The following is a 25,631-nucleotide window of genomic DNA, read 5'->3' as shown; positions in this document are numbered from 1 at the left end:
TTTGGGGGAAACTCCTATGTGTGCAAAGCTGACTGACATGCAGTGGCCGCCTGAACCAAGCAAGGTGCTGCTGGCAATACAACGCATCACCAAGGCTGGGCAGTTTACCTGGTGTGGGGTGAAGGGTGGAGGCACCCTGCTTTACAATGGATGAGGTTCCTGTTCAGTCTACTGGGAGGCACTGCTTCTGCACGGTGAGCTGGGTCTGAACGAGTAATAGTAGGAAGTGATGTCACTCAGCTGAGTGCTTATGGTTTAGGTTTAGAGCTATAGGCACTAATGTATGCTTGGTGTCAGGGACTGGGGAGACTGGAAACCGGCACTGAACCTGAGGACCTCCATTGTTAAGGAGCCTGGGAGAGAAGGCATGGGGACAGAAAAAGAGCTTAGGGTTAGGAGGCAGCTCTGGGGTTTGTTTTTCTGTACAGTTCCTTTTACACCTTGGACACCAAGTGAGACAGCGTCTGAGTCCACCAGGCTGACGGTCAGAGAAGGGGCCGGGGCTGAATAGACACACTTTGGGGTCACTGGCATTCATGTGGGCTTTGAGTCTCTGGAACTGGATGAATCCGTCCAAGTGATTCGTGCAAACAGAAAACAGGGTCTGTGTTACCTAGGGCCAATAAAAAGCTGGCAGGAAACGAATTAACTGTTGCCAATGTAATTGTAAAGCTCTCAAGGGAAGGAAAGCAACGGGGCGGTAATGCACAACGGAGGTTCGGGATAACGATGCTCTGGAAGCCGGGAAGGGGGCACCGAGGTTCGGATCCCACACGCACTCTCCTCACTTCGAGGACCACGACCAGCGACCCCGGGTGGCGCAGGCTCCAGTGTGTGCAGGCCGCACTTCCTGGGCAGGGAGGGAGGCGCCGGGGCAACGTTACCAGCTCGGCCGAGGTAAGGCGAGGCAGGAGGCCCAAGCGGGCGGGGGACCCACAACGCCGGACCCCCGAGGGGAGCTTGTCGGGCGGCTCCGCGGAGACGGGCGCCGGCTGACCGGACCATGATTGCGGGGGATCAAAGCCGTTACCTGCTCCGCGCTACTCCCGCAGCCTCAACCTGGGACCTAAGGAAGCGCGGGCGTCGCCATGGAAACCACGCGGGGCCTCCTGGGACCGCTGGAAGGGCTGGAGGCGGGCATCAGGCCGCGAGGTGTGCGCATGCGTGCTCTGAGCATGTGCGGGGGCGGTGCTCAGGAGTGGAGGCGGGGCACCAGGTCTGCGCATGCGTGCTGAGAAGTTGGAGCAGCGACCAGAGAAGGAATTTATAGCTGAGCCTGCTCCTGGTGGCAGTGCCAGGAAGGGAGAGAACCGGGAACAGAGTGTCCCTGGTAACTTGGTGGTTCCTTTTTTTTCTTTTTGTTTTTTTTCGAGACAGAGTTTCTCTGTAGCTTTGAATCCTGCTCTGGAACTTGGGCTGCAGACCAAGCTGGCCTCGAACTCACAGAGATCCTTGGTTTTATACATGCGGGGCTTCTACTAACACTAAACCCAAGCACAAAAAACAATGTGTTTGGTGTAAAATAATTTACAGACTGACTACAGGCTGAGACAGAAGTCACTCAGATGGTAGAATTTTATGAGTTGATCCTTAAAACTGGCATCTTTAATTGTAAGTTCCCAGTTACTAAGAAGGGTAGGTGGTTTTAATATTTTTATTGGTGTCACGCAAAACAACAACAGCAACAACAACCACCAAGGTTCTCACCTTCCAGGGAAGAGGAGTTTATTCTGGAACTAAATGTGAGCGGCCATTGTAATGGTCTGTCCTGTCCCTTTAAGAGACAAGTCCTGCCCACTCCCTCCCCAGTCCACCACTGAGGCAGGCAGATCTTCCTTCTGCTTCCAGCCTTTCTCTCTCTCTCTCTCTCTCTCTCTCTCTCTCTCTCTCTCTCTCCTCCTTTCTCCCCTTCTCCCTTTCCCCTCCATAACCCACTAAATAAGTATCCAACTTCACTCTGCATGGTGTGCCCTCCCATCTAGGTCTCTCACCCACCGTGAGGCTCTGAGCCGAGGACCTGCTGGCCTGGCTCCCAGCCTGGGACCTGGCTGCCTTCATGGCCCGCCATGGTCTCGGAACCTGCTGCCTGCTACTCTGGGACCTGTGGCATGGACTCATGGCCTGCTGCCCACTGCCACCACTTGGGGACCTGCGGCATTTTATTTTTATCATAACAACCATGACCTGGGAATACAGATAGATCTTACCTCAAAGATCATGTTCCAACATGGTATACTTCTTGTAAAGTTTTGATAGTTACAGAGCAAAATAAATCATAAGTCACTTGCAAAATAGATGATACCAAGCCGGTTATAGCAAGCCAGGAAATGTGTAGGGTCTGTTTGTCCTTTCTAAAATGATTTACCTGACGGTCATAAAAATGTTATGTTAATCAGGGTGTGTACAGTGACAGGCTATTAAGACTAAAGATAGCCCATAGTAATTTGGTTCCAAACCACAGTTATGAAATGATGTAATCTAATTAGCCAATCAGATGTTAGAATCTTTAACATGGGTGTGGCTTTTTTGAGGGGGTGAATGTCAGTTCACAGTGCCCATTATCCTTATTTTGTAGTCTCCCCCAAACTCCCTTTTCTTGTATCGCTACTGGATATACAATCCAGTGCCTGAGGGTTTTTATTTTTAATTTTTACCACACGAGCCAGACTGGCTTCCAATTTACAGGATTAAGTGGTCTTATTAACCCAGCCTCCCAAGTGACCTGGTCTACTAGAGTGAACCTGGCTTTTTTAGCTTACTTCTGAACTTGGTATGAATCTTTGTAAAACTGGTTTTGGAAGAACTTTTGATGTATGAAAACAGTCTATGATACATGTTGTAAATACTTCCAAGTTGTCAATCACCTTTTAAAATTTTATTTATTTCTGTTTTATGTGTGAATGCCCTGCATGTATACCTACAGGCCAGAAGAGGGCACCAGATCTCATTACAGATGGTTGTGAGCCATCATGTAGTTGCTGGGAATTGAACCCAGTACCACTAGAAGAGCAGCCGGTGCTCTTAACTATTGAACTATCTCTCCAGCCCTGTCAGTTACTTTTTAATATTTTTTACCGACAGTGCCTCACTCCACATATGGACCAGGCTAGCTTTGAACTCATTAGTGTTTGAACTTATAGAAATCATCCTATTTCTGCCTATTACAGATATGTGCCGCCCTGCCCCGTCATTTATCTTTTGTTTTCAAGTGTCTGTAGAGTTAGATATTTTAATGTTTACCCTCTTTAATATTGTATGTGTGTGTGGGGTTTTTTTTTTTGTTTTGAGACAGGATTTCATGAAGTCCAGGTTGGTCCCATGACTGTCATGTAATTAGGAATTTTGTGCACGCACATGTTGTACTTGTATACAATTATCACCTTCCAGGAACTTAAATCCTTGATCTCCTTTTTCTACTTCCCAAAATGTTGGAATTATAGGCTGTGTCACTGTTTTGGTTAATTTTGTATTCCCATTGTGATGTCTAAAGAAACTCCATTTTATGCTAGGCATCTATCTTGGTAGCCACTAGCTGTTTGTCTCTGATTACAGTTCCTGTAAGATAAGTGCCCAGTAACGCTGTCTCAGTGATCCTTCCCCAACCCAAAAATGTATAGCCATGACCATGTCCTTGTTACGCTGTGATTACCTTTTGGCATCTGTAACTGCTTATGCAAACATTGAAGGACTTTTGAGGTTGCCTTGCTACCTAATCTTGGCAGAGTGGATAGCCTTTGCTTTCTTGTGCAGATGCTCAACTTTAAAAATTCTCCCCTCACATCCCTTTGCGTGGCAATCTCAACCTTGTCTCCAAAGACTGTTGTCCTGCTAGCAGTAATTAATAAATCTTTTAATTATACTTGGATTGACTCTATGGTCCTTTCCCTGTGGTCAGGACTCAATGGTACCATGACCAAAACAAATTATAGAAGAAAGAGTTAACTGGGGGCCTACAGTTTGAAAGGGAGTATGGTAGCATGAAGGCGGGCATGGCACTGGAGCAATAGCTGAGAGCTTACGTCTTGGTTCACAAACAAGAAATGTGCATGCGTGTGCATACACACACACACAGACACACACAAACAGACACACACATACAGACACACACACAAACACACACAGACACACAGACAGACACACAGACACACACAGAAACACAGACACACAGACACAAAGACACACACAGACACACAGACACACACAGACACACAAAGACACACACACACAGACACACAGATACACAAAGACATACACAGACACACACAGACACACAGACATGCACAGACACACACACAGACACACACAGATAGATAGATAAATAGATAGATAGAGAGGTAGCTAACTAGCTAACTGGGCCTGTTGTGGGTTAAGAGGCTGAAATTAATGGGCCAGGCAGTGTTTAAAAGAATACAATTAGTGTGTTGTTATTTCGGGGTATAAGCTAGCCAAGAGGCCAGGAGCCGGGCTGTGGGAAGAGCCCCGCAGCTCCCACAACAATTACTGTCTTAGACAGTCCTCAGAGGGGAAAAATATCATGCTCATATAATGGACTTTAAGACATGAAAAGTATTTTATGTGTAGGAAAACCAATATATAAACAGTGTAGATATTTTGAAAACAGAGAAAAGAATAAGTATACAGTTGTTTTATAATCTTCAGAGGGACTTAGGAGAAAATAAATTGTTCTAGAGACAAGTTTGGAGAATGCTTTCATCTACATGGAAGACCTAATTTTGGGAATAGTTAACTTTGCATGTTGAAGTCTAAAATTAACTTAAATATTTTAAACTTTTATTTATTCTTTGAACATTTTATAGACACATATAAAGTGTCTTGGCCATATCCACCCCTCTCTCTAGGGCTTCCCATCACATACCCCTCCTACTTTATGCTTATTTATTTAGCCTTCTGAATCTAGTTAGTACTGGAATCATCTTCAAGGACATGGGGAATCTTTTGGGGGCCACACTTATAAAGAAAAGTGACCCTCCCTTTGCAAGCAGCCATGTATTGCCAACAGCTTCTTAGCCAAGGACAGGGCTCCAGGGGCCTATTCCCTCTCCAAGCTGGGGCTTTTAACTGGCTTGATCCTGTGCGGGCCTTATACAGGTAACCACAGCTGCTCTGAGATCATGTATGCAACAGCCATGTCGTGTGCAGAGGACAGCTCTTCACAGAACCGCCCCCCCAACCTCTGGCTCATACATTCTTTCCTCTCCCTCTTCTTTTCTGCTCCCCGTGTCTTGGCAAGAGGGTTGATATAAATGTTTTGTCTATGGTTGAGCCCTCCCTGTTGCTAATTTTCAATGGTAATGTGTCTCTGATTTAGCCAGCACCCTCTATCATAAGCTTATATATGACAGGAAAGAATGGGGTGAACACTGGCAACTAAGTAAAGGGATGGGTGGGACTAGGAGGGTGGGAGCAGGAGGGTGGGGGATGATTAATCTACAGCTGTATGAAGTAGCCTTACGAAACCTCCTTTGTAAGCTAATTAAAAATATAATCTTTAGAAGAGTTTGAACATTAGTGACAAATGCTGCTCCTTGAAGACCTGGGATATTAAGTGAAAACCTCAGTACTGGACAGGGGTTACCTCCCTATGAGTTATTGGTCAGAGAGACCCCAGAGGCTTCCCAAACAACATAGGTTATTAGCATTGCTCTTTCTGTCCATTAGAAATAGCTGGCGAGACCCTATTGCTGAAGACACCACATACTTGGTTACAGAGTAGTCAATCTTGAACAAACTGTGAAACTCTAAATTCTGCTCCTGGCTAGCTTCCATAGTACTGGAAGGTGCTGTGCAGGGTACTGCTGGGAGAAAAGACATCAGTGGTCTCTGCAACGCTGGACCCTGCACACTCCAATACAGGCATGCCAGGCAGGATGGGCTCACTGGTGCAGTAGTTCAAGAGTGCACGTTGGGTAATCCTGTCCTCCTGATTGAACTTGAGATGTGCTCCACGGGAAGGAGTTCAACCCTGTGCCTTGGGAAGTCGTGGTCCTAGGGGAGAAGCTATTGATGCTGTTTCTTTCAATGGTCACATTGTCATTCCCCCTTCCAACCTGTTTACGTTTATAGCGATAAATTCATGCTGCTCCAAAGTTAAATTCTGACTTGTGAATTAGTTGACCTTGAGCTGGATTCTAGGGATAAGAGTGGTCATTCTTACCACAGACACCCACCTGAGTGACAGGGACAGATCTCAGAGTCTCTGAGACACTGGTGAAAGGAGTAGGCTCAGAAGCCAAAGAGGTTCTACCCTGCTCCCCTCCTCCGTGATGAGCGGCAGGCGAAGAAGAAGGTCTGGAACCAGAGGGAGGTCAATGCTCACTGTGTTTCCTAAGTGACAGGCCTTTGCCACTAATGCTCTTGGACATGATTTTTTAATTTGTGTGTGTGTGTGTGTGTGCATATGTGTGTATTTGTGCGTGTGTGTATGTGTGTGTGCATGTGTGTCTGTATGAGTGTGTATGTGTGTGCCTGTGTGTATGTGTGTGTATTGTGTGTATGAATGTTTATGTTTGTGTGTTTGTTTTTTCCTTCCACTATGAGGTTCCAGGAAGGTCATCAGGCTTGGAGGCGAGTGACTTTAGCCAGGAGACCATTGTATGACACTCATCAACAGCGTCTGGGCTGGTAGCACTTGGGCTTCTTTATTAGTTTTGTATTCAGATTTTTTAAAAAAAATATTTAATTTTATTTTATGTGCATTGGTATGAAGGTGTCAGAACCATGTCTCCGGCCAGTATTCAGATTTTTTTTACTGCTATTCAAATCATGTATATAAATAAGACGTATCAGAATTTGCTATAAACATCCCCATCCCCCAAAGTCTTTAAGACAGGGAAGATAATTTGCGAGTTGCAGTCATCAGGCAACCACGGGCTATTTCCCTGACTCTGAGGTGTCCGTGAAGTTCTACAGCACCCGACAGCTGGTAGAGAAAGCAGGAAACAGGCCACTCCTAAGGGATCTTGTGTGACAGACAGTTCACTGGATTGTTTAAAAATAACCCTCTAGAAAACTTTAAACAGGGAGTTGCTCTTCATTTGAATGGCCACTCTGGCTGCTTCTGTCTTCACAACTCTGTTGTTTGTACAAAACCCTCCTGGAAAAGGTGTTTTATTTTCGGGGCTTTTCCCTAGGCTCCACAGCCCCCAGCCTCCCCAGGCCCCGCCTCCTCTGCCCTAGGCATCTCTCCATAGGTCTGTGATTGGTGCGCTCTCGAGCTCCAGCCTGGCCTTTTACGGACTGTTGTCAGGCCTTTAAAGTGATAAGGGAAAGGGTCCAGGAGCTGCTTTTATCAGCCAATCATTTCCCTGACATCCCAAACGGAGGGGGAAACCCAGGATGCCTCTCTGTTACCCTTTAGCCTCTTGGTTGGCGGGGAGGGCTGGGGGCAGAGCCTTGGAACAGTGGCCAACACGGACCTGGCACCTGCTCTCCCAGCGTCACCGCGGGATTTGTCTAGCGACTTCCCTAGCAGGGGTGTGTTAGGGGGAGTCCTCTTTCCGACTGTCGAAATGGTTATCAAAGTGTTTGTTGCCACATCTTCTGGGTCCATAGCGGTAGGTGTCTGGGCCTCTGTGGGCTTTCTCCCTGGGTGATTTTCTGGAGGAGTAGTGGGTATGCGCAGGCTTTGGTCTTGAATTCCGTTTTTGTTTTTTTGCGTGCTAGTCAACTGCACACCCCAGCGAGCATGAGTGCCCTTCGCCTTTCGCATTTGTCTTCTCGGTGTTGGAAAAAGTGTGTGGTAAAGTGTGTAATCTGGCAGACGGGCGTGAAAGGAGACTGGAGTGAGGAGTGTTCCACGCTCGGCTTCAGCCTGCGCTTTCTTTCCTGTGTCTTTTTTTCTGTCACCGGCTTTGGATTTTGAGTGCTTTACCATTCATTCTGTAAGACGCAGATTAAAACTTGGAAAAAGACAACGGGTCGGGGAGAATTGAAAGAGATCGGCAAAACGGTCTCAGGGCATAATTCCTTCAGTCTTCGAACTAGCTGGAAACATAAAGATAGTGGGTGTGATATTATTATTTGTGGAAAATGATGTCACAATGACAATAGCAAACTCATCTGAGGTCACAGTTTTAAATGCTCTCGGGATTGAGGCACCCAGAGTGTGAGGTAAAAGCCCAGTTCCATACCATGGCTTTGCCTGGATTTCTTTGGATCACCACTCCTGACTCAGACCTTTGTTCTGTGAAGTCTAGACCCACCTGCCAAAGACATAAGGGCAACTCAGGGGCTCAGTTCGCCTAGGAATGAATCAGAGATTGGCTTCAGGCTGGAATTCAGTTTCTGTCTGTGCTGAGGTTTTGACCAGTATTTTAGCAGAAATGAGGGAGACTGTGGGAAGAAAATTGTTAACTAATTCGGAGAGTTAGAGACCAGAGAGGGGTCTGTTTCCTTTTATAGCTGCTTCCTAGAGGGTCTCAGGTTGCAGCTGGAATTCTGACAGTCACTCAGCAGAGATGTTTCCAGGGCTTGGCTAGGGACCAGCCCCAACCAGAGCTTGCTGAGGGCCGCCTCTCCTAGCCCTGAACTTTCAGGAGGATTTCCAGAGAGAGTGAGCAGAAAACCAAAGAGTTTGGCAGTCCCACCCACCCATCCATACTGGTTTCTGTGATTCTACTGAGTCCTTAGGACTTAGGATGTAACCTTAGAGATAGATGGCTTGTCATGTTAACCCCGTAATGGCCTCAGACCCGGAATAGGAGAAAAAAGGAGCACATATCTTGAATGGAGAACTCTAAACAACACAGAGACTACAAATGTAACTCTCTCATGGCTGTTGGTGATATAAACTTTGCTTGATGGATATAAATAATGAGGGCATGTTTGTTTATGCAGACCTGGGGCTGCATGCATGCTGTGTGAGCATGCTAGCTTACTGCTATGCTACATTCTGAGATTACATGTTTGGGTTTTTTTTTTTTTAGATTGAAAGTATTTTTTCAAGAATAATGGCTTCGGTGGTTCTTTTTTGAAGTTGGTTTTATTTTTTTAATTTTTGAAAAAGATTTTTAAAATAATTTATTTTTACTTTATGTGCATTGGTATTTGGCCTGCATGTATCTCTGTGTGAGGGAGTTTGATCACTGAAACTTAAGTTACAGGTAGCTGTGAGCTGCACTTGAGTGCTGGGAATTGAACCGTGGTCCTCTGGAAGAGGCAGTCAGTGCTCTTAACCACTGAGCTGTCTCCCTAGCCCCTGGAGTGGGTTTCAAATGTGCTCATTGTTGAAAACTTTAACAATTTTATGTACCTAGGTGTTTTGCCTACATGCATGCCTGTGCACTACATGTGTGCCTGGTGCCTATAGAGGTCAGAAGAGGCCTCATATCCCCAAGACCGGATTACAGGTGGCTGTGAGCCACTGTGTGGGTGCTAGGAATTAAGCCCAGGTCCTCTGGAAGAGCAGCCAGTGTTTTTAACCACTGAACGGTTACTCCAGCCCACCCGTTCGTCTTCTCAGACAGTGTGGCTGTTTATATTCTCCAGACAACAGGAATAAACTACAAACTTCTTTGGTTTGTTTATTGCAAATGTTTCCGTGTCATCTGTAACCGGGTGACCTCTGAGAAGACCCTTGCTAAGCCTCAATTTCCTTGCCTGTAAAATGAGGATAAGAATAGTGTTCACCTCACACAGCTAGGTCACGAGGACTCCTGAGATGCCACACTCGGGTGCCCAGCACTGTGCCAGGGCCTGAGCAGGCCCCGGAAAATTTCCTGATTATTAGTTATAGACACCAGCAGCTGCTTGTCAGTGTCAGCTGCCGTTCTGAGTTTTGTTAGCCACTGTTAGTATTAATGAGCATTGTAGTTGTCCTTATTAGTTACTGTGATTATTTTAGTAGATCTAGGACTATTCTCATTACATATTAGAAGAACCGTCTAAAACCAAGGAGCTAGAGCACTCCTGCCTTACCATGAAGAGAGCGAACGCAGCACCACACAGTTGTGCTGCCGAGTGTTCAGGAACAGGGAATTTCACCCAACAGCCACTTGACAGGAAAACTGTGGCGGCTACCGTGTTTCTGCTCCCGTGTGTTGGGTGGTCTGCGAAGACCACATGTTTAGAAAATGAATCCGGCTCAACAGAAAAAATAGCCAACAATCTCATCGACGGGAATGGAATGCATGTTATACGTCAGCATTATAACAATGTCATTCAAAGACCTGGGTCACATAGTACCACGCTTGTGAGGACTTTGGCCTGAGGGGGGAGGGTAGGTGTCTTCTCTGCAGTGAAGCACGGGGACAAGGAGCAGAGAGAGGCTAGATAGCCTTTCCTTCTTCAAGGCTTTCGTTCCCTGCAGGGGCCACCTGTAAGACCTCCTAGGCTTCTCAGCCCCTTCTCCCACTAGATTGGTGGTGTAAATGTGATAGGAAAAGTGGGCCTCTCTCTGTGTGGGCGTGTGTCTATGTGTGTGTGTCTGAGTGTGGTGTATGAGCATGGCTACGCGTGAGTGCATGTATGCATGTATCTGCGTACACATGCAGAGGCCAGAGGAGGATGTCCAGTGTCCTGCTCTATCACTACCCGCCTTATCACGTGAGACAGGATCTCTCGCTAAGCCTGGAACTAGGCTAGCAGCCTGCAAGCCCCGGAAGTCACCCCACAGACTGCAGTTACATGTAAGCCTGTGGCTACACCCACTTTCTTACGCAGGTTCTTGTTGTGAGCTCATACTTGTGCAGCAAGCACTCACCCGCTGAGCTGTCACCCCCCCCCAAAAAAAAAGAAAAGTGAATTATTTTGATCTGGGTGGCAGTCTTGGAAACCCCAGCAATTCATTGGAAACTTGTTGTTCCTTTAAAATGGTGATGAGAGCGTGTATGTGGCAAACCAGGCATGATGGCGCACACCTGTAATCCCAGCACGTAGGAGGCCAGAGCAGAAAGAGCGTGCGTTTGCAGCCAGCCTGGACCACGTAGCTAGATCTAGGACAGCCTGGACAGTGTATTGAGACTCTGTGCCTAGCAGCACCCCAACAGTGAGACCCCACCTGCTAGCATGGTCAGCCTGACTGGAAAAGGACGGTGAGTTCTGGGTGCCCAGCACTGCAGGTTCTTGGGCAGACCGCATCACACAGACCGCATCACCTGCCACACATGGTCTCACTCAGTTGTCACCCCAGAAGGAAGATGAAGGAATCAGAGCCCTAAGCCCTTGCTCGAGAGCAGCCTTGGAGCTAGGACAAAGGTCATCTGTGACTTCTGCCCAGCAGGCTCCACACTACAGTATGGTGACCTCAGCTGGAAAATCTCCTCACTGTACCGGACAATGAACAAGAGGTGTCAAGTGAAGGGATCTGGGAGGTGTGGCTGTGGATTCTCAGACACACTGGGGTGGCCAGCAGTGGCTGGGTGACCACAGGACAGACAAAGCTTGTTGTGGGCATAGAGAAAGAGCTCTCCTAGCCTCCACCGAGGTGCCTGAGGCTCTAAACAGGGACAGGGACCCCAGGGAACTGCAGATCCTGCAGATTTGTCCTTTAGGACAGCCAGCCAGTGTGGAAGCAGCAGGGCCTTTGGCGACGGAGAAGGGACCTAGGGAAGGTGTGGAGTGAGTCTTTAGGTGCACTGCTCTCTCTGTCGTGAAGGGGAGGAGTCCTCTAAAGGCTGGTGCTGTGTGCATGGGGTCAGCTCAGGATGCTACCTGGAGAAGAGCAGCTCTTTGTGAGGAAGACACAATGAGAGTACTTGAGCAAGGGCCCACAGGGGGGGGACGAGGTGGGTGAGGGTACCCACAAGAGAGGAAGGGCACCTGCCTCCTCCTTGTTCCTCTGGGCTTGACTCTAGAACTCTTCCTTCTCTCAAAGTCCCAGGCCAGGCCAACCTCACTTGTTCCAGTCAATCTGAGGAGCCTATTTTAAGTGGTCCTTGGTGAGTCCGAGGGCAGACAGATTTCTTCTGTTTCCTTTCTGGGGGGCAGGTACTGAGAATAGCATTTAGCATAGTATCATGCTTGTGCCGGGACCAACAGCTCCATTTCTTCTCTATTGATCCTTTCTCACAGAAAGGTGTGATTTTATTGTTTTCTTTGTTTTGTGCTATATACAGTACAGCTAAAGAAAATAACTGATACATAAACATCAGCCAATCACACTTCAAAACCAGCTATGATATTATAATACAGTAATGATCATTTTTCTCCGCTCTTAACCAGATTAGGAAGAAACAGCAAGAAGTGGTGGGCTTTTTGGAAGCCAATAAAATAGACTTTAAGGAACTGGACATCGCCGGGGATGAAGACAACAGGAAGTGGATGAGAGAGAACGTGCCCGGGGAGAAGAAGCCTCAGAATGGGATTCCTTTGCCGCCTCAGATCTTCAATGAAGAGCACTATTGTGGGGTGAGTATTCAGCGCTGTGGTAATGTCTTCTGTGTGTTGTTAATTAATGTGGTTTGCAAGTCTGTGTGCCCACGCATATGTGTGGGTGTGTGATGTTGGCCAGAGGTTGACACTGGGTGTCTTCTCCAATCACTTTCTGCTTTGTGTTTTGAGACAGGGTCTCTCGCTCGACCTGGGGCTCCTTGATTCAGCTCGGCTGGCAGGGTATAGGAGTCAGTCCATTTCTGCCCCCTTCCCAGCACCAGGTTGACAGACACATGCTGTTGGGCTCCACTTCTCCATGGGCGCTGAGGACCCAAACTCAGTGCCCCGTGCTGGCACAGCAGGCATTTTATCCACTGACCCATCTTGTCAGCCCGTTGACCAGAAGTTGTTTCAAGTAGATTAGTTTTGAGTCACTGAAATCGTTCTGGCCTGTCAGGTCATTATCTCTTTATTCTAGCCAACCAAAATTTAATAGTGAGAAGATGGTGGAATCAGTTGCACAGTGACCTGGTGTGGAACAATTCTGTATCTGTCAATTATGTTTTAAATAAACGCTGATGGATTAATTATCAGTTGACAAAACAAGCAGAGAGGACGTTTCATGCTTGATAAGGGGACTGGGCTCAGAACATATACCAGCCCCCAAGTGTAGGATAGTTTTAAATATTCCATTTCTTTGCTTCCAGGATTTTGACTCTTTCTTCTCTGCAAAAGAAGAAAATATTATTTATTCATTCCTTGGTTTGGCTCCTCCTCCAGGGTCAGAGGTAAGCTGGGATGCCCTGCATGGTCCAGTACAGGCTATAATAGAAGGAGATAGAAACTGGCAAACACTAGTGCTCATCAATGACGCAGAATGCGTCATAAATTTACATGTCACTGTTCTATGGGGCTTTGCCTATCTCTATACCAGTTCAGTGTGTGTGTGCGCGCGCATGCGTCACATGCGTGCATGCCTGTGTGCACACGTGTGTCTTTTGGTCGTGGTGTGTCATCTCAGCAATAGAAACCCTGAGTAGGACAGATAGGAAATGAGGCAACACTGTAACTCCCCAAGGCCACCCTAGTGGTGTAATGTACTTCCTCCAGCAAGGCTGCACCTCCTAAAGGCTCCATAACTTCCCCAAGGCCACCCTAGTGATGTAATGTACTTCCTCCAGCAAGGCTGCACCTCCTAAAGGCTCCATAACTTCCCCAAGGCCACCCTAGAGATGTAATGTACTTCCTCCAGCAAGGCTCCATCTCCTAAAGGCTCCATAACCTCCCCAAGGCCCCCCTAGTGGTGTAATGTACTTCCTCCAGCAAGGCTCCATCTCCTAAAGGCTCCATAACCTCCCCAAGGCCACCCTAGTGGTGTAATGTACTTCCTCCAGCAAGGCTGCACCTCCTAAAGTCTCCATAACCTCCCCAAAGAGTGCCACCAAGGAGGACCAAGAGTTCAAACACAGGAGTGTATGGGGGACATTTCTCATTCAGAACACCGCATGGACATTGACTTTAAATTTAAAAAAAATCATGTTCAGGATGGAGCCTAGGACTCATTCATACTAGGCAAATGCTGTTTTATGAGCTATAATCACAGCCCCAACCTGTTATTTTATATCATATATAAAATTAGATTATAGATCTATTAAAGGTCTAGATATTAATAACTACGAAAGCACAGAACTATTAAGACAAATATATCTTTACAAAAAGTTAAAATTGTGCTCACTTTGGGAGCACATATACTAAAATCTAAATAATACAGAGATTAGCACGGCCCCTGCTCAAGGATGACACACAAACTCATGAAGTGTTCCCAGGTCAGCTGGTCTCAAAGACCCATCCAGAATTAGAAATAACTCAAGGAAAGCGGTCAGGATACAGATAAAATCATCTGAGCAGACAGTGTAAGTGATTCAAAGTATGCCCTTGCTTTCTAGGGACCAAGGAGATATAAATAAAGAGGAAGATGGAACTCCGTTTCCCCCGAACACACTCACAATCATTAAAAAGCACAGCTGTGTTAATTGGCCACAAGGCTAAAGAGAAGGAGGATATTCATATATTACAGAGGGATCTGAATCATCCTACCTTTGGAAAAGGAGCCTGATAAAAATATCCCCACCATTTTAGTCAGAGAGTCATAAACATGGGGCCACGCTGACTATCTACCATTTAGAACATATCTGAATAAATTATCATAGTCTTAATGTTGAGCAGATGTTACAAAGAATAAATTAGAATGATAGGGTTATATATACATATATATATTAAAGATTAATTGTCAAATGAGGGTGTCAACAGAAGGTGAGTTTGAAGAATGTTTGTCCTGAAGATAACCTAATGATAGCTTTAAAAAGCTGAGGACCTTTTAATGAGTTAGACTGTCATGTGGGGGAGCTAATATGGCTCTGTGTTGACAGAGGTTTCTCTCCCACCCAGTCCTGAAGCCGTTCACTCCCAAAGAAACATACATAAACATATATAAACTGATTGGCCTATTAGCTCAGGCTTCTTATTAACTAACGCTTACATCTTAAATTAACCCATAATTCTTGTCTGTGTTAGCCACATGGCTTGGTACCTTTTATCACTGAGGCATTCTCATCTTGCCTCTTCTGCCTCTGGGTGACAACTGCAGACTATGCTTTTCCTCTTCCCAGAATTCTCCTGTTCTAGGCACCCTGCCTATACTTACTGCCTGGCTATTGGCCAATCAGCATTTTATTAAACCAATAAAAGTGACAAATCTTTACAGGGTACAAGACCATTGTTACACAGAGCACAAGCTCTGCCCCAAGCTTGTGCTAAGATGCTTTCTGCTTTCATGCTCTCAAAATTATTTTAATTTTATTTTAAGTGTATGGGTGTTTTGCCTGCATATATGTTTGTATGTAAAGTACGTACCTGGTGCCTGCAGAGTCCAGAAGAGACATTGGATCCCTGGAATTGGAGTTATGGATGGCTGTGAGCTGCCATGAGTGTGCTGGAAACTGAACCCGTGTCTTCTGCAAGAGTAGCCAGCATTCTTAACCCCTGGGTCATCTCCCCAGCCACAGGGGTTAAGTTCTTATTATTGCAGCATGGGTGGCAATGGCTTTGTCCCTATGTGGGCCCCACTGTTGCTGCGGATAAAATAAAGGCCAAAGATAAGAACAATTCAGTTAGTTGATGAGAGAGGGGGAGTTGATTGGGGGAGGGGGAGGGATATGGGAGGCGGTGGTGGGGAAGAGACAGAAATCTTAAATAAATAAATAAATAAATAAATAAATAAATAAGACACGGAAATGTGAGTGTCTGAAGAGAATCTCAGGTGTTTCAACTATTTTCATAGGTGACAAAGCCCGAGGAAGCTTCTTCCCTTCCCAATGGAGATGTGGCAGGAGAGGCAGAAGGTGCTGCAGAGGTAAGACTGGTGCTGCCAGTGTCTTCAGGGTGGCTGCGTGGGTCTAACATTGCTTTCACTTCTCTCTCTCTCTCTCTGAACTATCTATTCATCTATCTATATACCCAACTATCATTCATTTATTATCTATCTATCTATCTATCTATCTATCTATCATCTATCTTCCATCTACCTACTATCTATACCTTATTTATTCATATACCTATCATCATTATTTTCTATTATCTCTTTTATCTGTTATCCATCTATCCATCCACCCACCCATCCATCCACCCACCCATCCAGTTTACCTGTGTACTGTCTACTGTATTCATCTATATCCATCCATCTCTGCATCTGCCACCTTCACCAGCCTTAAATGGGTGACTCAGCATCCTTCACTCAGAAGTTTATGGCTGCAGCATGCAGGAGTTTGTTAGAGGTTTGGGGGTTTGGGGAGCTGTGTCAGTATCTAAATGACCTTGTGTAGAGGAGGTCTCTTACAGGCCAGGACTGAGAGGGAGAAGCCACAGCAGGGGTGGCTTGCTTTGTCCTTGGGTGCTTCCTGAAGGTCATATTCTTGAGATTCTTTTCTAAACAGGGAACAGAGAAGGCTGAGGAAAGTGGAGAAAATGAGGCACAGAAAGAGGACAGCGAAGACACTGGCGACCTTTCTGAATCCCAAGAGAAGAACGTGAGTGTTTGCTCTGTCACTGCAGGTTTGTTGCTTCTGTCCCTTACTGAGCTCCCGCATGGTGCCAGGAATTGTGCTGGGCTCACAGCTGTGAGAGAGAAAGGGCACGCTGAGGGTGTAGCTGTGAGGGGCCAGCTGTTCTCATTCCTGCTTTAACTGCTGTGGACCTGGCGCTGAGGGGGCCAGAGGGAGGACCTGAGCCAGACTTGGTGGGAAATGATCAGTGGAGGCTACCGATTCCTCATGAACCCAGGGAGAAGACATATTCATTCATATTCCAAGCTCTTGCTTAGACACAGGTCCTTACTCCTTGCCTGAGTGATAGCTAACTCTGACATGTAGCTTCCTGTGGGCCTCCTGTGGGAAAGAGCCAGGGCATTTGAGTGTTAGCAAAACATAAGTGGGAACGTGAGGACTGGAGCCCAGCATTGGGAAGGAAACTCACTGAGTCCAGTGTTCATGTGACCAACAGGTCCCAGCGAGTCTCTGTGCCGCATGGTCCCACAGCCGTTCAGTCCCAAAGAAACACACAGAGGCTTACATTAATTATAAACTGGTTGGCCTATTAGCTTAGGCTTCTTATTAACTAACTCTTACATCATACATTAACCCATTATTCTTGTCTATGCTAGCTACGTGGCTTGGTACCTTATATCAGCGAGGCATTCTCATCTTGCTTCTTCTGTGTCTGAGTCACGAGTGTAGACTGAGCCTCTTCCCAGAATTCTCCTGCTCTGCTCACCCCACCTATACTTCCTGCCCGGCTACTGACCAATCAGCATTTATTAAACCGATATAACTGGCAAATTTTGCAGGGTTTGAGACTGTTGTCCCACAGCACCTGAAGAGATTTTCTGTCCAGGGACACGATGATAAATGATGTCTGGGGATTCTGTAGGGACCAAGAGCAATGGGTGTGGGGACTACTTAAGGAATTGTGGGACGGTGGCCGACAAGGCCTCGGGGTGGCAGTGGGTGGACTACAGGCCTCAGGCCGAGCCTCCTCTTGGGAGAGTTTGAGTAAAAACATTATAGAGTTTTCTAAGATGGTGGAAACATCACAACTGTTTTGTGTTTGCGTTGGCTCTTATCAAGGTAAATTTATCTACAGAAAAGGCCAAATTGTTTTGAGTCATGTTTGTTGCCAGCTGGTACTCTTCATCTGAAAATCTCCAAGCCCTGGGCTTGGTGACACATGGTTGAACTCTCACCATCTCGGCTCCTCCCCAAACAAATCCTCACAAAAGTGACTTATGTTAAGGCCAGCATGGATGTAGCTCCAAAAAGCTTGCGGGCACAAGGCTGGACTAAGGGCCAAAGACCCAGGGGACACCACCAATGCTCTTTCCTGCCAGTTCTAGGGCTAGCCGCCCTTTCAGGTCACACTGGCAGGGTTCAGCATCCTCGTCACCATCTGTGTCTGACACTCGTCACCACTGACACCTGCCCCTAGGTCTGTCCCAGTGCCATGTCAGTGGCCCAAGTCTCGGCTAAGTTCCCAACAAAAAATAGCTGCTGAGGAAGGTCTAAGAGATCTCATTTCCCACGTGTGCTCCTCCTGGTGCTCCTGTCTGCAGTGCTGTGAGCACCTGACTTCACTGACCCAGGAACTATGGTTTTGTCTTTAACGCCTTTGTCTATGTGATTATTTTCTGACCCATAAAATAGAGTTCAAGCGTTGTGTGGAGTTGGCTTTTTAACACTGCCTAGTTCAGACACTGTCTAGTTCTGTGAGCTAATGCTGAAAAGCTTTTGAAATTAGTATATTGTCCCTCAACTTAAGAAGGATTGGAAGCAGGAGTGGGATTTGATAAATATATTCAATTCACATTTTATCAGTCGTTTGAGCCACTGCCCCCTGACAGGCAGAACCTCAGTGATTAGGAGGGAGCAATGGGAAGGAAGGCAAACTTCTGCCCTGATGGGGAGCCTGTGTTCTGAGTGCTGGTGCTGACAATATCCTGGGCCCTTTGAAGTTCCTTTGAAGACTATTTACTCCTCCCCTCCTCCTCCCCCTTCACCTCCCCCTCCTCCTCCTCCTATTAATTTGGTTTTCCAAGCAGGGGTTCTCTGTGTAGCCCTTGCTGTCCTGGAGCTAGCTCTAATCCAGGCTGTCCTCAAACTCATAGAGATCCACTGGCCTCTGCCTCCTGACTGCTGGGATTAAAGGCTTACACCTCCACCATCCGGCTGGTTGCCCCATTTTTAATGATACCTTGTTCCGCTTGGATACTAAAATCCTTGGATTTAGGAAAGTGTAAAACTCCATAGAACTGATAGCTCCATGCTGTATATGATGATGTTTAATCTGATGACACAAGGTTAAGAAGAAAATGAAAGCTCTTCGAGAGGCAGAGGGTGGGTACCAGACTTCATGCGTACCTGCTCCCGGCCACAAACTTGTGTTTATCCAGTTTACAACAGCGACAGGATCCTGGAGATCCTGAACATAAGTAAGGGACTAATCACACCTGCAGGAAACAGGCAGAGAAGCCAGAGAGAAGGGCAACTCAGGGATGGCTGTGGGAGCCGATCTGAGGGCCTGTGACTCAGCCTCTGGGTTAGGAAATATCTTCCCGGCTAACCCGATTCTGAGTGGCAGCTGACGTGAGAGAATCTCATTGGGGGTTCAGTTTTGCTGAGTAAGGAGTGAGGAGGAGGGAAGCCAGAGCACTAGGTAGGTGCGGGGTGGCTTTCAGCCATAGATGTAGATGATAAAGGAGATGTTCCGGGTATAATAGGAAATAGATGAGGAGAATTAGATCTCAGGAGAGCGTTATCAGGAGGCCCCAAAGTGGGAGAATCTTTGATGTAGGGAACAAAGGGATTTCTGGTTCTTACAGGTTTCTGGGGATGGGCCAGAAGGCTAGAAGGTTCCATACCACATGATCCAGCCTGTGGGCGGGGAGCCATAAGGCCAGAAGGGGTTAAATAAGAGCATAAAGTCATTGTGGGAGATGGACTTGTCTCAGCTGAGAGAGTGAGGGACTGCCAGTCCATGGCTGGTGTTGCTGTGGTTCCAACTGAAGAGAGACAGGCTGTAGAGCGAAGGCCTGCTATATCCAAGGTCGACACCTCTGGTTCTCTAAAGTGGTAGCGTCTTTTAAGGTCTGTAGCCTAACATCCATGCCAAGGCCATGAATTTGAAAGAGAGAAAATGGGGGAGGACATAGGAGCAGCTGGAGAGAAGAGAAGGGAAACGATGTCATATCATTATAATCATAATCAAAAATGATTGCCATTGTGCCACGGTGCACATATGGAGGTCTGAGGACAACCCTGTGGGATCAGTTTTCTCACACCACCTTTATGTGGGACATGGGGCTTCTGTAGAATATTATTTTAAGGTGTGTTACCTTTGCTTATGCTCCAGAACCTTGTTTAACGGCATGAAGATGTGTGGCTTTTGTTTTTGCTGCATCCATTTATGCCCGTGAAGCTGTGATTCTTTGCCTGTCTAAAACACAGGCAAATAAATAAAGAGCTGCTAGAGAGCTGGACAGCCAATGGCAGGGCGGGATCAAGGATAGGCGGGGCTGGCAGGCTGAGAGAATAAAGAGAAGGAGAAGTGTGACCAGAAAGAGGAGCAAGGAGAGGAGAGCGCCAGGGACCAGCCACCCAGCCAGCCACAGAGTAAAAAGTAAAGGTCTACAGAAATAGAGAAAGATAAAAGCCCAGAGGCAGAAGGTAGATGGGATAGTTTAAGAAAAGCTGGCTAGAAACAAGCCAAGCTATAGCTGGACACTTGTAAGTAACTGAAGCATGAATACTAGAAACTCAGAGAAATTGGGGTTCACCTCGAAGATCCGAAAAGCAAAACAGCCAGCCAATGGCTCTTACTTACCTCAGTCCGAAATGGCTATCCTGCCTCCAAGAATTTTAGAATGAGACCATGTTAGAGCTGTCTCCTCATATTTTATAATCCTCTCTCAGGCTGGGATTAAAGGTGTGCACTAACACCTGGTTTCTATGGCAAGCTAGGTGGCTACTGGGATTAAAGGTGTGTGTCATTGTTGCCTGGTCTGTAAGGCTGGCCAGTGGGGCTGTTTTACTCTCCTGATCCCAAGGCAAGCTTTATTTATTAAAATACAAATAAATTGCGGCTACAAGTAAGAATAAGACCCCATGTGTGATTTATTTGGGAGCTGGGTAGCGCCCCCCCCCCCCAAAGAGTAAAAGAATAAAAAACAATGACATTTTGGTGTTCCAGCATGGGGCTAGAGTAAAAGAAAATCCAGCGACATGGGGCTTGAACTCAGGTTGTCAGGCTTGCATGGTGAGCACTTTAGTGGTCGAGCATCTCACTGGCCTTTGACGTGTATGAACTGTGTTGGAGCTGCAGTAAAGACATACTTATTAGGATAGAAAGGCAGTAATGACGTTTGTGTTTTGGTTGAAAGCCTTAATTGCTTGCAACTCTGATCTGGTGTTGTTAGATCATCACAGCTGTGCTTTTGACACCTTACGGATAAGTAATGTCCTGCTCATTCAACGAGCTTCCATTTTGTTATAGTTTGTTTACCTTAAAAATTCAATTTAAATCTTACTCCATTTTTTATCTTTGTGGACCCAAGGAAGAAGAGGGAGAAGAGGGAGCGAGAACAACAGAAGAGGTAGGGTCTGCATCTTTAACTGTTGGTTTAATCAACTTAGTGAAGATGTTTGTTGGTGACACCAGTGCTGCTTTTGCTACACTCCTCTCGTGTGTGTGCGTGCGTGCGCGCGCGCGTGTGTGTGTGACAACTGGAGGTCAATGCCGAATGTCCTTTTCAGACACTCTTCATCTTTGAGTGGCAGGTGTCACTGTGAGCCCTCAGCTCTAGTTTGGCCTCTTATTCCCATGGTGTCTTTGGCTCTTATGCGTCTCAGTAATGATGCGATTTTGTAAACACTAGACAGAAGAGGTGACAGAGGAAGGAGCGGAGGGAGAGGCCGAGGAAGAGGAAGCTGAGGAAGAAGCAGGAGAAGGGGAAGACTCTTAGGCTTTTCAGGCCAGTTCATCAACCATCCCAGGTAGGTGCGGAGTTCCGGGCTGAGTGGCTTGTCCCTACGTGGCCCTGTGTGACCTGTCATGAGGTGTGAGAAGTGTGAGCACACATCTCTCTGCCCGCATCTGTGCACTGCAGGGCTTCAGGCTACCATGTGCATGACTTGGCTCTGGGGCAGGATGGGAAAAGAGCACTCTGAGCAAAGGAGGGCTGGCGTGCATACATTTCCTCCTCCATGTGACCTCTATAAGAGCTGGCACAGAAGCAGCTTTTGCATGTCCACGGCACGAATGCCGGTCGTCACTGATGATGCTGGCGGCAAACCCGACCTCAAAGTCACAGAGCTAGCTGCTGGTTCATGAAAGACAATTCCTGCAGCTGTGCGTGTCATCTTGAGTGCTGGGTAGCCTGGCCTCACTTATTAATATTAACCAAACACTCGTGTGTACATACTGTGGACGATGAGACATTTGGTGAGCTTTTGCTCCCTTGTGGTTTTACATGTCTGTTGGTGGTAAAACAGTAATTACGCATTCTCTACAGGTGGGTAGGTACCGTGTGATTATGTTAATAGGGTAAGAATGGTTTACAGTAGGAGGGCATCAAGGACACGGTGGGATCCTTGCCTAGAGCAGGCTAAGTGAAAACCTTACAGATCATTTGGTGCTGTGAAACAGCAGGCTTCACGAGGCACAAGGACAACACATTTGCACGAGCCAGGTTACTGCTCCTGTTGTCTTTGTGACCGAGTCAGAGGCAGTGGAGCTTTCTGGGAGGGACCTTCCAGTTGTCTGCCACCACTTAAAAACAAAAATCAAACAAAGAATAAACTGTTGTAATAGGAGCGGCGGGGCTGCGTCCCCAGCACCCTGGCCACCTGGCTAGCTTATACCCCGAAATAATTACATGGACACTGTATTCTTTTAAACACTGTTTGGCCCATTAGCTCTAGCCCTTACTGGCTAATTCTCGTACCTGGACTAGCCCATTTCTTATAATGTGTAGCACCGAGGTGCGCTTACCAGGAAGATTCTAGCCTATGTCCATCCTGGGTCGGAGCTTCATCGCGTGTGCCCCAGAGAGCAGAGCTATTGCATCTCGCATCTGCCTGAAGAGCATGGCGTCTCTGAGCTCACTTCCTCTTCCTCCCAGCATTCTGTTCTGTTTACTCCTCCCACCTATGTTTTAACCTATCAGGGCCAAGCAGTTTTATTGCTTAACCAATGAAATCAACAGATTGATATATGACACTCCCACATCAATAAACCAAACACTGAACAAACCAGAAACCTAAAAAGCGTTTTAGTTTCCTCGCTGTCTATATCACAGCTGTACTAAAAAAACACGAGTCAGATTTCTGGGCTGTAGCTGTGAGCACAGCTTGAGAAGGACACAATGAGGGATAAGTACCTGGACACACAGTAGGTCAGCAGCAAAGGCCCGTGATAATGAGGGATAAGTACCTGGACACACAGTAGGTCACCAGCAAAGGCCCATGATAATGAGGGATAAGTACCTGGACACACAGTAGGTCACCAGCAAAGGCCCGTGATAATGAGGGATAAGTACCTGGACACACAGGAGGTCACCAGCAAAGGCCTGTGATAAGACTTGGTGCCTGACTAGAGACAGGTGCACAGAGGGGTTCACACAGAGATGGAAAAAGAATTCTTCAGTGCTCTGAAGTAACAGTGGTGCTATGTATGAAAGAAGATGGAGAGAGAACCACAGAAGAGGTGGGGTCCGCCATCTTTAACCGTTGGTTTCATCAGCTTAGTGAAAACATTTGTTGGTGATACCAGTGCTACATTTTTTCTTGTGTGTGTGTGTGTGTGTGTGTGTGTGTGTGTGTGTGTGTGTGAACAGTGTGGACATTCTTCCTTAACATTCTTATGGACAAGATGCTGATATCAAGATGGTTAGTATGCCCAGGTGGTGGTGATGCACACCTTTATTCCCAGCACTTGGCCAGAGACAGAGACAGGTGGATCTTTGTGAGTTCCAGACCATTCAGGTCTACTGAGTGAGTTCCAGGACAGCCAGAGCTACACAGAGAAAAAAAGAAAAAAGAAAAATAAGACAGTTAATGTTTTGTTGGAGCTGGTGGGGATGTCTGTTACAGTTCATTATTAGACTATAGAAGTATTGTGCTCCATTTATATTATAGCAGATCTAGGGCATGGCTTGATGTCTCCCTACCACTTCCTTCATGCTGGTGACACATAGACCTCTCAACTGTCTGTTCCTCTGTAATGATTCCACTGCTAAGGAATGATTTGTGGCTCATATTTAAGAAAGCGAAAGTTGGCAGTTTTATGAAATCCCATCTGAAGAATCAGGAAAAAAAAAACGCAAAAGTGATGGTTTTATCATCGAACCAGCAGCAAAGCCAAAGGCTACAGAGCTGCAGCCTCGCGAGCACCATGCAAATGCACTGATAGCCACGCTACTTGCAGGGTTCCTTAAAAACTATGAAGTTTTAGTATGATGACCATGAAAATACTGAATGTGAACTGGCTCAGCGGAGAGAGATGCCTTAGTGTTTGGATGGTGTCCAGGTCCAATTCCAAAGTTAAAATAAAAATGAAAGACCAGTGTGAGGCCGTGTGGATCATTTTGTCTGTTTCTCTGAGGGTGCTGGGTTGGAACTCAGCCCACTGCAGTCTGTTAAATACCTGGATGTGAAAGCGTGGACCAGGAAGCTCTCGGCTTCTCCCTTGGCTCCCACTGGTTCAGTGACTTTCTTTCAACTGTGCCATGGTTGGCAGCAGGACCCATGTTTGGGAACAACTCAGCTTCCACAGGCCACCCTGTCTCGGTGCCTAGGAATTCATACTCAGTTTGAAAACACGATCTCTGGAGAACATGGCAGTGAACAGAACCGTGAAGACAGACAGTCTCCTGTCCAGTTTAGAGTTAGACTCCAAACTGGTGCTTGAGTCTGAGAAGTGAACTCTATTTCCCGAGGCCGGAGAGATGGTTTAGTAATAAAGAGTACTTGCTGCTCTTCCAGAGGACCAAGCTTAGTTCCTACCACCTACCCTGCCTGCAACTCAAGCTCCAAGGGATCTGATGCCCTCTTCTGGCCTCCACGGGCACCCTCATATGTACATCACACACACTCACACAGTCACACGTATGAAAATAAAGATAAGTAAATAAATAGACCTTACTCCCCAACGCTTGCCTCTCAACACGGCCTCCTACTGTAACCTTGCATTGCTGGAATTCCCTCCTAGGGACTCAGTTGTAGATGCAGCCTCTGCTTTCCATGAACAGATAGCAGGGAAGCTAGTTAGAGGGCCGGCCTTTCTTCTGGTGTTTGAGATGTTAGCTCTGGCAGCCAGTGCAAATCTGGCTCGGTTCTCACCAAACTTATTTTCTCTTCTCTGCTCTGGGGCCAGAAAAGGTAAACTGTGGTCCCATTAAATAGCAAAGACTGTAGTAAACACTCCCGTCTTTAACAGTCTTCTCCCACTCCTTCCTTTCTTTTAGGATATCCGAGCCACGAGGCCACATTTCAACTCTCTCCACTAAGTTGGTAAAATCTTCACCGAAGACTTGTGCCCTGCGATGCAGTTGGGTGTGTTTGGGTTCCCACTGCACTGTATCACCGTGAGCTGAATGTGAGGACTGCACGCGGACTGTGCCTACCATTCTTGGTCTCTGCTTAGTTTTTGTTTCTTTTGCTACACACAAGTAGACCTTCCGTTAATACTCTGCAAACAGTCTTACTGCGATGCAGAAGGAGTGTTTCCCTGTGTACTGCTTGTTTAAGGCTTGGCTTTCAAAATGAAACACTTCCCGGAGAGCAATCATACATAAAGATTGATAGCAAGAATCTGTCTGGTCTTTCTGCTTTCTTTCCCCTTTCCCTCTGCTCACGTTTTTGTCTCCTGTGGACTTGAACTTGCTCTGTCTGTTCAGACTAAGTTGTCTGTATCCCGAGGTAGATTGTTTCTGTTGCACTAATTGGTTCAGGTTGTCAAATGGAACTGGACTGTCTTGTATCACAGTTTGTGTAACACAAAGTGCTGTGTATCCTGTCTGGACCCTGATTGCCGCCCACACCTGCAGGGGTGTGGCTAAGATAAGACGTCTGCTGCCTCATGGCCTGAACATTTCTGAGGTGCAGGAACAGTTACGTCTGCTCCTCTGGCTGCTGACTGATTTGCAGCCTTAGCCTGGGGTGTGCGTTAGCAACCGCTACTGCAGTCGTCATGGGTGC

At 46.8% G+C, this 25,631-nt stretch overlaps 1 protein-coding gene and 1 non-coding gene across 4 annotated transcripts; both read left to right on the top strand.

Annotated features, from left to right (window-relative positions):
- Positions 1–25,242, top strand: LOC121461718 (SH3 domain-binding glutamic acid-rich protein). 3 transcript variants are annotated; one of them, XM_041672910.1, is made up of 8 exons: positions 1–194; positions 12,181–12,366; positions 13,038–13,118; positions 15,671–15,742; positions 16,323–16,415; positions 20,990–21,028; positions 21,311–21,428; positions 24,899–25,242. In XM_041672910.1, the coding sequence occupies exons 1-7, from the start codon at positions 147–149 to the stop codon at positions 21,395–21,397; spliced, it is 606 nt and encodes a 201-aa protein (XP_041528844.1). In that variant the 5' UTR covers positions 1–146; the 3' UTR covers positions 21,398–21,428; positions 24,899–25,242. The 3 variants fall into 3 exon arrangements, with proteins under 3 accessions (XP_041528844.1, XP_041528843.1, XP_041528845.1); XM_041672909.1 differs by lacking the exon at positions 1–194 and adding an exon at positions 686–897; XM_041672911.1 differs by lacking the exon at positions 1–194 and adding an exon at positions 7,338–7,574.
- Positions 14,058–14,161, top strand: LOC121462081. Its single transcript, XR_005976256.1, has one exon. It is a non-coding gene; the product is annotated as a U6 spliceosomal RNA (small nuclear RNA).
- Positions 25,243–25,631: the final 389 nt, after the last annotated feature.

This window comes from Microtus oregoni, unplaced genomic scaffold (genome assembly GCF_018167655.1).
Source record: "Microtus oregoni isolate MIOR12 unplaced genomic scaffold, Mior012 000023F_ref0000262, whole genome shotgun sequence".
NCBI lineage: Eukaryota > Metazoa > Chordata > Mammalia > Rodentia > Cricetidae > Microtus > Microtus oregoni.
The sequence above is the reverse complement of the archived record's forward strand: the minus strand, read 5'-3'. Positions and strand labels throughout refer to the sequence as shown.